We start from the raw sequence: 10815 nt of genomic DNA on the forward strand, positions 1-10815 counted from the left end.
CAGGAATTATTCTTCAAGGAGGCAACTGAGAAGACACAGAGACAACCTAAGTAGGGACCTGTCTACCTGCACACACACCCAGCCTCAGTTGTCAACAAGACTCCATTGCTTGTATTCTTGCCTCTAAGGAGGAAAGTCAGAGCTTGACATCTCTCCATATAGTATGATTAGCCATCACATTTTGAAATCTAATTAATCTAATTGGTACATTGTACTGCTAAAGCATTATTCTCCCCGTAATTTTGCATCACATTGTGCTGTCAAAATCGAAGTTTAAAGCTCCCAGCAATAAGAGAGAACATTTTGTTCAGAGAAACCAATTTCAAGATTCCTGAACACAAATTAAGATCTTCAGTTCCACAGGATGGAACTCAATTAAAAAAAATAATAATTTCCACCCCCATCCCCAGAACAGGTTGGCAAGACCGTGTGATCTCTGACCTGGAGATCATAAAAACTTGACTGGACAAGGCCCTGAATAACTTGCTCTAGCTGGATTTGGTTTGATTTTCCATCATGATAAAATGTGACTTCTACCTAAACATGAGCTGATTCCATTTCAGAAAGTTTTAACTTTATTTAGATTTTTAACAACTGGCTAAAACTGATGAAGTTGCTTAACTCTTCTGCATAGGAAGCTCAATTTTAGATTTTACTCACCATGACTACTTGTTCTCTTAGATGAGGCTGCTTTATAACTTATTTCATGTAATATTTCAATATCAAATTTAATATCACAGTTCTAACACTCTGCTTGTTTTGACAAGATTAATCCCCCGCTCAACAGACTGAGATTATTTAAGGACAAAAAACTACCTAGAGCCAAACTTTTCACCAGGTTTCATCACATATTTCTTCATGAAGCTCTTAGTCTCTTGTTAAGCTGTGCGTGTTTTTGGAAAAAGATCAAATTACCATTTCATGTCTTAACATATGCCATCTGAGACCAAAACTGACTAATCACTAAGAATTACTATACATTTTTCTATGTGCTCTTTCATTTTCTGTATTAAACTCATAAACTCTAAACTCTAAGATAAAAGAAACAATTTTAGTGATGACTCATAACTTTCAAATTCTCCTAGACAGAGCTTTCATCCTTGTTTTCCCAAAAGAAAATAATGAAAAGGCTTGTTCCTTACTGACCATTAAATAGCACTTTATCTTGTTGACATATCTGTGTTACCTGAAAACCTTGAAAGATTAGTATATCATTACATTAAGGAAAAAAATATTATATATAGTTCAGAATGCAAGGCACTTTATATTATATGCATTTTACATATCTATCACATAAAATAATAGCCCCAACAACATTTTTTCACTTGAGAGCAGATTTTTAGTATAATACTCAAAATAAAATTGAAAGTATTCTTTAAAAGAAGCCCCTGGAAAACATACACCAGCTCTGAAGATGGCTTCATTTCCTCTGTGTCATCTGCTCTAGAGGCCAGATATGTTCCCTGCTTGAAAGACAGGGCTTCAAATTGCTGTTTCCAACCCTGTAAACATTTTTGCTTAAAAAAAGGCCTGTCCTTGATATGCTGTCAGCCCTTGCCTATCCTTTTCCAACAGATAATGCAGTGTGTAACACAGCACAGACAGTTCAAACTAGCTCTCTGTTGCTTTCTGAGCTAGGAAGATTTTTAAGGGGCAATTTATCCTCCAATGTATAAAAACAGTAACAGAGAAATATTGTTTCTATATAAACCCTACTTTAGTGATTGGTGTGCTTCATCCCTGTCACCATCCCCATTTTCCTTCCTAAAGTCAACATTTGTAAAGAGAATGACTGGACTCTCCAGGTGTAATGTAAGTACTACTGGCACAGGTTGGCAGAACCACTCAAAAGTTTAAATTGCTCATATATATACACACCGAACAGTTTACTGATATAAACTCAACACTTCAGGGGATCACTTTCATCAAACTAGCAGTAAGAAATGAAAAAGATCTACTCTGGCTTATGGACAATGTCCAAAACTGCAACGCTTAGTCATTCAGAGAGCTGTTAACTGTGTGAACCCAAGAAAAGCACTCAAGTACCCACAGTCCGATTTAGGCACAAGACCTTGACTTTGCTTTCAATTTAACAGGCTATTGGCTATTTTTTTGTTCATCACAGCATTCCATTTCTACTAATATAAGCATTTTTATGGCTAATAAGCCTAAATAAAAAAAATGGAAATACACTCTGAAAAAAAATCTGTCAGATAAAATAAGTTGTAAATCCTGATTTGACGCTGCAGCTGAAGAAGTGAAGCAGCAAGCCTCTGTCCCCAAGCCCGGGTCCAAACAGCCAGTTTTATGAGACAATGAAGCACCAACAGCAAAGATGCAAGTTTGTAATGCTACAAACTACCAGGGAACAGCTGTGTTCCTCGATCTTTTGCCTCAAACATAAAATGGTTCTTTAACCTTGTTTTAACCACCAAATTTGGACAGAGGCATATACATTTATTTGCTACTCCATAGCCTAATACACAGCTCTATGCATTTATCAGAACCATCTTACTCAGTAGAGAGTTTATTCTTCCTCCTTAAAGTCCTCTTACTAAACCTAACCTAAATAGAAACACATGGACAATAAAAAAAGTTAAGCTACCTTTCCATGTCAGTTATGACAGAACTTCATCAAGTTTCTGTAAACATTTAGAGATAATCTGAAATTATTAGATTGACGCCCACAACTGTTTTAGGAACAACCTTGTGTATTTCCACAAAAAAAGCTGCCTTCGTATTCCACTTTTTCTTCTTGCCTTCTCTTGCAATTCCTTTCTTGTAAAAATGGAAAAGATTGGCTTCCCTCACCTTAAATTACAAATTCCACATAAAGAGAAGTACTATTTGAAAGAGTAACTGTATTTTAGATACATGAATAATCCTTCAGAAAGAAGGGTCTTTGCATCTGACAGCTTGCCTGTTTCATTTATCTTCTCTCCATTGATACACAGCTGGTCTTATAAAAGTGTTCATTCCCACAATCTTTGCTTCCCTTAAATTCTTAAATAAGTGCCCTCTGCAGAAAAATTAACAAAGCTGTGGATATAAACAGGATATATCTTAATTAAAGTGTGACAGATTACGCTGTTTATATCAGCAGTAGGAAGCTCAGACACAAAAGAGAACAACAGGGGGAAAAAAAAAGGGGGGGGTGGTGAATGAAGAGGAATAAAAATTAACTGTATTCCAGAAGTAAACGTTCCTCAGACATCAGAAGATATAAAACCAAACAGTAAAACCCAAGTGTGCCTACTTAGCATCTCCTGCTTAAGAGTAATCATTATTCTCATCAAAGAAGATTAAAGTTGCATGTTGTACAGAAGTATCTTTAAATATATGTGCAGCACATCAAGTTTAGAGGATTAAAAGTGAGTTTAGCCTGAAATAACACTGGATCTAATAATAATAAAAACTAATCTTCCACTACTGACAAGCCCTGATAATCCAAGAGTAGTAGGAGGGAAAAAAACCCAAACCCTTCATGCTCCCATCTTGTGGACAGCCTCTAAATCCATCATTTCCAATAAAACATTCTTTCCCTTAGCCTGCATTTGTTTATATGACAGCAAAACTGCTGCAAAGGTGGCTCAGGAGGTAATTCATAGTAAGGTCTGCACAGCCTTTCACGCACCTACACCCACCAGGATTCAGCAGTAGCTACACCTCTCCCTCAGCACCCAGTAACTGACTCTTGTCTCCAGGGCCTGTTGCTGGTGCCAGGTCCATCAGGCCCAGAAGTATAAAGTGGGTGCTGCTGCCTCAGCTTTGGCTAATCACGGAGCTGGACTCCTGAATCCAAAACATGCTCTATGGACACTTGAAACATAATACATTCCAAGGGAGTAGATTTTTTTTCAAATACCACATTTTTGAGAGATACCTTGCCTTGTACTGAGCAGTGATGTGCAGTGTCTGAAAACTAAAACACTAAAGTTTAATGTACCACAAGTATCTGTAACTTGAAAAGGAAGTTTACTGTGCAATGCAATGGAGTGGAAACCTCTCTTTGTCTAAACAGATGGAAAAGTAACTTTTAAACATCGTTTTTGAGCATAAAAATTACCCAATTTCTTTTGTCGTGCTACAACCCTTAACATAAATAACTCAGAAGAATTGAAAAACTAAGAGCAAAGGAAGGGAATTTTCTTGAATCATAAAGTTATTTTATTATCTTCTGTTTCATAAAACCCTCTGTATTTATGTTCTCTTTCTGTCAGAGTTCATGGTGGTTCTCACAGTCTAATACTTTTTTAGCACAGGAATTTATTTCAAGTTTGTCAAATTGGCAGTTTGAAACAAAGTTCTTCATTCCAGACATCATATTCAGGCTGATCACGCAGCACACTTCAGATGTACATGGTGTAACCATACCCAGTCCTACTGTTCAGGAGAAAGTGTTTTACAGCCTTTAAAGTTACTTTTAAATGAAATGGAAAAGATATGGAGGGTGTTTTATTACTTGTCACTGAAAATTCATTGGCTAAAAAGGAAAAGGAGGAAGCAATTTAACTTGTGTGTACAGATGATACAGCTTGGGAAGGAACGGAAAGAGAGGAAAAAGCCAGTGTGTTTCTGCAGGCCAGCAAATGCCTGCAGAGATCAGGATATGAACACAATCAGAGCTTGGAACAGAACCTAAAATCTGTCCTTCCTCGTGCAAATGCTTTTGTCCAGCAAACTGCCATGAAACTACCAACAGAGAGTATGTTCTGCAGAACGCATAAGATAAGGCAATTCTGTAATAAAGCAGACTGAGAAAGAAGATACTTTGGGGAGGAAAAAGAGAAATATTATTAAGCTCATAAAAGCATTGGCAGAAAGTTAGAAAATAATAGAACTGAAGATGCACATTCAAATGACTTAAAGTCCCTTGGTGAAAATGCTTTATGATACAGAATTTATTTAAACAATTAAACAAGCAAACACTGCCCCACAGGAGTTCTGACCCTGTGTAGCAACTGTGTGGATTGGAACTTTGAAAGTAATTCAGTTTCTGTGTAAGCTCCTGCAAAGTCTATAGGATTTCTGGTTCATTTGTTGAAGAAATAAGAAGGCGAATAATAAAAGCAGTTTTGAAAATAGAGCAAGACTCTTAATTAAAAGTTAACTGAAAATAATTCCAGATAACTGAATTCTTATATACATCTGAGCAATTTACAACATATTTTTCACAAATGGCAAATAGTGTTCATTTTCTAGGTGCCAACCCTGCACAAAGCTTGAGTTCTCAGTAGCTCTGGAAACCTCAGCTGCACTTAAAACCAAGAGAACTTATGCTATCAAAGTAACAGCTGCTCTGAAAAACTGTATGGTAAGCTTCTCCTGGAGAAGAGATTTTTAGGGATTTTGACACAAATTGCTCTGTGCGTTGGATTCCTATCTACAAAACTAAACTAATGATACCATTTTCACGTGTGTTTTGAGGATGAATTAACTGGTGTCTGTGAAACACTTAGTAAGGCCAGAGAAAAAAAAACCCTCACGATGAAATTAGCAACTCAAGGGAATGCAGAGCTTAGCTGGAGTGTGGTAAATAAGACCTCAACCCCTGCACTGAACGATAAGGATAAAAATGGAACTCTGAATACTTTCCATTCAGTGAATAGCACTCATTTGTCTCTTGAATGGAGCAGAGATCCTGTGGAAAAAAATGCTATACAATCATGAGAAAGCCATTTGTAATTCATTACTCTGTTCTATAGTTGATTCTGATTAATGTTTTCTTTTCCTTTTCACATGATTTTTCTTTTATTCCCATTTATAGTCCTTTTTTTCCTGTATTTTTTTCTAACCAGAACACAGTGTCAGCAAAATTGACTATAAGATACTTCCCAACCTAACATGTTATAGAGCCTGCCCCCAGGAAACTGTCATTCCCTGTGATTTCGCTTAATCTAAACTAAATATATAAATTCTGGGCAATTTTGATTGCAGTATTTGTCTCTCTTGGGGAGAGCTATACCACATTCTTCCACCCAGTAACAGAATCCAGTTTACAGCATTTTCACAGCACAGGCTCTGTCTGATGGATGTTCCATCTGAAAAGAGGGTGTCCTGGAGGAAAGCATGGACCCCGTGACTGGCCACAGCAATCCAGCCAACAGCTCTCATCTTGGTCACTCATCCTTAAAGGTTTGAATCATATTCTGACACCTCATAAGCTGCTCAGAAAGCATACTGTTCACACCCCCACCAACTCCTGAAAGCCACCTGCCTGGTGCTGCACACCATGATATTTTCAGCTCACCATAGGGCATGCCATTTCTGAAGCAGGCTGCACTCTTTCTGTTCCCCACCAGTCTACCCTCCTGTCCCAGTTCTAAAGCTGTCACTGAATAGGAAGCACCAGCAATGCCAAGCCCTGCTTGGCATGTTCCATCATCCCTGAGGAAAATACATCCTATCTGTGTTTATGTCCTCTGCAGCAATGATAGTGAACTTTCCCCCAAGCAGACCAGCAGAAATCTGTTTCTGGACAGAAAAGAAAACTAGACAGAGCTCCAGACACTGCATGCAGGATGGAGCAGTCTTAATGCAACTCAAAAGCCCTGACACTTTTTGTGATTTACAGCACACAGGCTGGAGGTGTTACTGACCTGTTATTTCCTTGAAATCCCTGCATTAACCCTGAAATCAAACCTAGATGGAAAACGGGCCATGAATGGAGCACATTTGGCCACTGGGATGCAGCAGCACAGCAAGCAAATTGTGCCCATCTTGCTGATTACATACTGGGTTAAGCATCTGTAATGCCACAGAATTAAAGGTGGTTTATGTTGTTGTCATGTTTTGTTGAGTAATTACTCTAAGAATAGAGTAAACTATTACTCTAAGAATAAAGTAAACTTTTGTAGTCATAAAAACCCCTCTCATGTCATTAAAATGCATCATCCTCAAATTAATATGCACACTTCAAAATAATTATGCTTTTGTAACTCTGACAGGATTTGCATATGATGCTAATTTTCAATTAACAGACTCAGATGTTGAAATAATACAAAACTAACAAATTAAAATAATATTTTTATAACTTCCACTAATAATTTTCGAAGCACATTAATTATATTTGGTTAATTTTATTTGCAAATGTATGTATTTGGGGATTACTTTGGTACCTTCCAAAATCTGGAATTTGGGTCTCCAAGGACTATAACTCTTCTTGAGCTGCTCACACAGCCACCAGTTCCACGTGAAGTCCCAGCTAAAACAGGTTTTAATTTTTTTAAACAATTACACCCCCTTTATTTAGATGAATGTTAATTAAACCACTTCCAGAAATCCAGTTCAGCTTACCAAAAAAGTAGGACATCGCATGAAATCACATTTTGATTTCTTGAGAAATTAAAAAGAGAAATCAACCTAAAAAACCCTAAGGCTTGTATTCCATATTCTAACAGTTAAACTTTAAACTGCTCTGTTACTTACCAAACCCTCACTGGGCATAATGCTGGTGAGATGAACTACCTCAAGATGTGCTGACTGTGACACCAGAGAATCGGATGAGAGAGAAATGATGTGGTCACAAATCCCAGACAAGGTTTTACACTGCAAAGAAAAACAACTCAACATAATTTCTCATATTAAACTGAAACTGATGGAGAAGAAGTTCTTATTCTGAGAACTAACTTAGAATAAACACATTAATTTTACTTCTTAGCATTGTGAATACTACAGGTATATGAAAATTCAGGTATTTAATAATACAGATAATGTATAATTAATAATACATTACATGCAGAAATAATACAGGCATATGAAAGCCAAGAACAAAAGCGTATGGGCACATAAAATCCCCATGGATGTCCAGAAAATGTACACCCCTTCTGATCAAAAGATTTTCCGGTGCACTGAGAACATCTGTATATCTAAAATACTTTCTCCACTCTTATATGCAGTGTTGTGTTGTGTTTTGTTGGGTTTTTTAATTAAAAAAACTGATTAACTTAATCTTATATCATTATAATGTTTATTTATAAATACCATGGGAGTTGAGTGTAGTATGTAAAATTAAATGTCATACAGCAACTTAATAACCTATTTTTGCTAGCAAATAATGAGAGCAACTTTATCAACAGTCATAATTAGGTGAATCCTGCATTGTGCAGCTTGGAAAGCCTGCCCTTTGTTAAAAATTACACTGGCAGAAAAGTGCCTTAGTTAATCCATTTCCTGAAGTAAAATTCTTATGCATCTTTGAACACATCCTTTAACTGATATTCTAGATCAATGCAACTAAGCAATAATTTTGTTATCTTGCCTTCCAGCTAAAGATCTCTAAATCTTAATGCCAATCCACGTGAACACCCCACAGATGGTAACAGTGAGAGACTAAACCTCTCCACCAAGGGCTATGGATCAGAAAGGAGATGATCTGTGCTCTTAAAGAACCTTCACGTGAGATTTATTCCCCACTTTGCTAGTGTTGCCCAAGCATTCCTTCAAAAGGACTATGCCTAAAAATATTGGAACCTAATCTGATTGCATTCCTTTAGATGAATTTCAGAATGGTCTTCCAGCTGAAGTTGTGCTTTTTGCATCTATTTTCCTTCAGGGACTATCCTCTCATTTTCCCTAATTACAGTAAATTCTAGTGAAATCCTTCATGGGAAGTTTTATTTCAGGCAAAAAGCATGAGGATTTCTAATATCTCATTGGACAATATACATATGAGTTAAACAAATAAAGTTGCCACAGTGAATAACTAAACTGACTGAACTTGTGGATTATATTTCTATTCACTGTATTGTTACTCATCTGGAAAACCAAGTACAGCTCTGGAGCATGGGATGTGGCATTTCATATCAGCTGAAAGATGCAAAGCCTCCCATTCAGGTTTGCCTGACAGCATTGAAAGGTCACCAAAACCCAGAAATATTTCTAGCAGTTTCAGCTTTGGGCCAGAGACCTTCAACAAAACTCTAGGTCCTATTTTCTCCTAGCAGAGATATAGGAACTGACTGGCTCAAAGGAAATAATTGTACTGCTACATACAAAGTGGTGGCTGGCCCTGTCTGTGAGTATATGCTTCATTCTGCTTCTGGGTTACTGCCATATAAAATATTACTATGATATTAGTCATCTAGTAGACTAACATTAATATTCAAACTGAGAACCTCTCTTTAACACCTTAATGTTTAAGATCATATCCACAGATTAGATGCAGACTAAAGGCCAGAGAGAAAGCTTCCTAGTTTCTGATGCAATGTTTTAACTTTACAGTTGTCACATGTAAATATTTTTCTGTACAGAAACTTTGTAACAACACAAGCAGCAAACAAGCTTTCAGTCTGATTTGTTCTTATGAATCTTTAAGATTTCCATATAATTCAGAAAGTTAATGAAAATCAATGTAGGATTTTAGCACCAGGAAAATACTGAATAAAATTATATTAAAATATTTTTAAAACACCAATTTGCTGTAAAAGCAGTTCAGTGGATCCATCAGAGGCCTGACAACAGTTGTACCTAAAGCCTGAGATGGTGTAAATGGAAGTGACTGAGCAAAATTTATGAATAATAGCACAGGGTCAGGAAGTAATATTTGACATGGCACTATCAACATGAGATGACACATTAACATAAGCCAAAGTATTTTTGCAATTAAAAAAGTAGAAAGGACCAAAGTTTTGTGTACTGATTCCTGAGCCACAGAGAAGCCAAGTGCCCACTCTTTAGATGGGGCAATACTGCTGCACTTCAGAAAATCTGAAACAAACATGGGTGCTTCAAGAAATTCAGTACCCATTGCAGAGGAATATCCATAGAGTTTTACAACCTGTCCAACACCTAATTTTACATTTTTAGATGTCTCTCAATGGCCCATGGCAAGAACAGAATCTCTAGCAAACCACTAAGTCTTGAACAAGTCATAAGAGCTTATATGTCACAAGAAGTATTTTTACTATGGCAGCCACTGTATTCATTACAATTAATATATGTAAATAATATTAATTTACTGCCATGAGAAAGAACAACTAGCTTGTTGGAATTTTTAATTATCACAGGCATATTATATTAGTCTAAAAACTGAGTCAGTCCTCACATTTTGCTGAACAGTTATCTGAAAAAAGGAAAACTGCCAGACACACAGCTCAGGTGACCCTGAAATCCTTCACAATTCATCTTCTCTCATCATCCCTGAGCTGCAGAGCTGACCCAGTGTGGCCACAGGAGTCATGAGGGAATGGCCACTGTGCCCCTGCACTCACATCATCTGAGCACACACCGCCTTTCTGAGGAGGGAGCTCTTCCAAACACACCCACACATGAGTGGGTCTCTCCAGTAAGCAATGAAGAAAGAAAATCATGGATCATAATTTTATAAACCTGCCTTGACTCCTAAGTATACATTTCTTACTATGTCTTGGAAGTAAAGCAAAAATCCCTGTAATGTTTAAGAGTAATAGATATCACCTCTTACAAATGTAAGATTTTACTTTAGAGAATCACAATTTTTCTTGAGTATTTAAATGTAATTAATTTTTTATTTTTAGAAATAAAATTACCATAATAGAAATTAAACACTTAAAGTGTATTCTTGAATTCCTTGAAACTTTTATTTATATTTTTTTAAGATGCTGTGAGAAAGATGGTGATTCTTCTCCTTCACTGTAATGTGAGTTACAATGATAAACAGGTTGATTCTCAGAGCCTGGATGCTCTGCAACAGGTTGTTTCACAGGTGATTTTGTTCAGGCTGAGATTAATTCTCCTGCCTTGGGATCCAGGCTCTTTAAGGTTCATCACACTGTCACTGCTGAGCCCATGGAATACTTGAAACTTTTATCTTTTCTACCTTTTCAGGCTGCCAGA

General features: G+C 36.8%; 1 protein-coding gene across 1 annotated transcript in view; it reads right to left on the reverse strand.

The window, feature by feature from the left end:
* Positions 1–10815, reverse strand: part of LOC104387815 (connector enhancer of kinase suppressor of ras 2-like) — a 192501-nt gene that overhangs the window by 73906 nt on the left and 107780 nt on the right. Inside the window, 1 exon segment of the mRNA XM_009996606.1 lies at positions 7429–7548. Coding sequence (XP_009994908.1) covers positions 7429–7548 — 120 coding nt within the window.

The sequence above is a fragment of the Chaetura pelagica genome, unplaced genomic scaffold, assembly GCF_000747805.2.
Source record: "Chaetura pelagica isolate M959 unplaced genomic scaffold, ChaPel_1.0 scaffold103, whole genome shotgun sequence".
NCBI lineage: Eukaryota > Metazoa > Chordata > Aves > Apodiformes > Apodidae > Chaetura > Chaetura pelagica.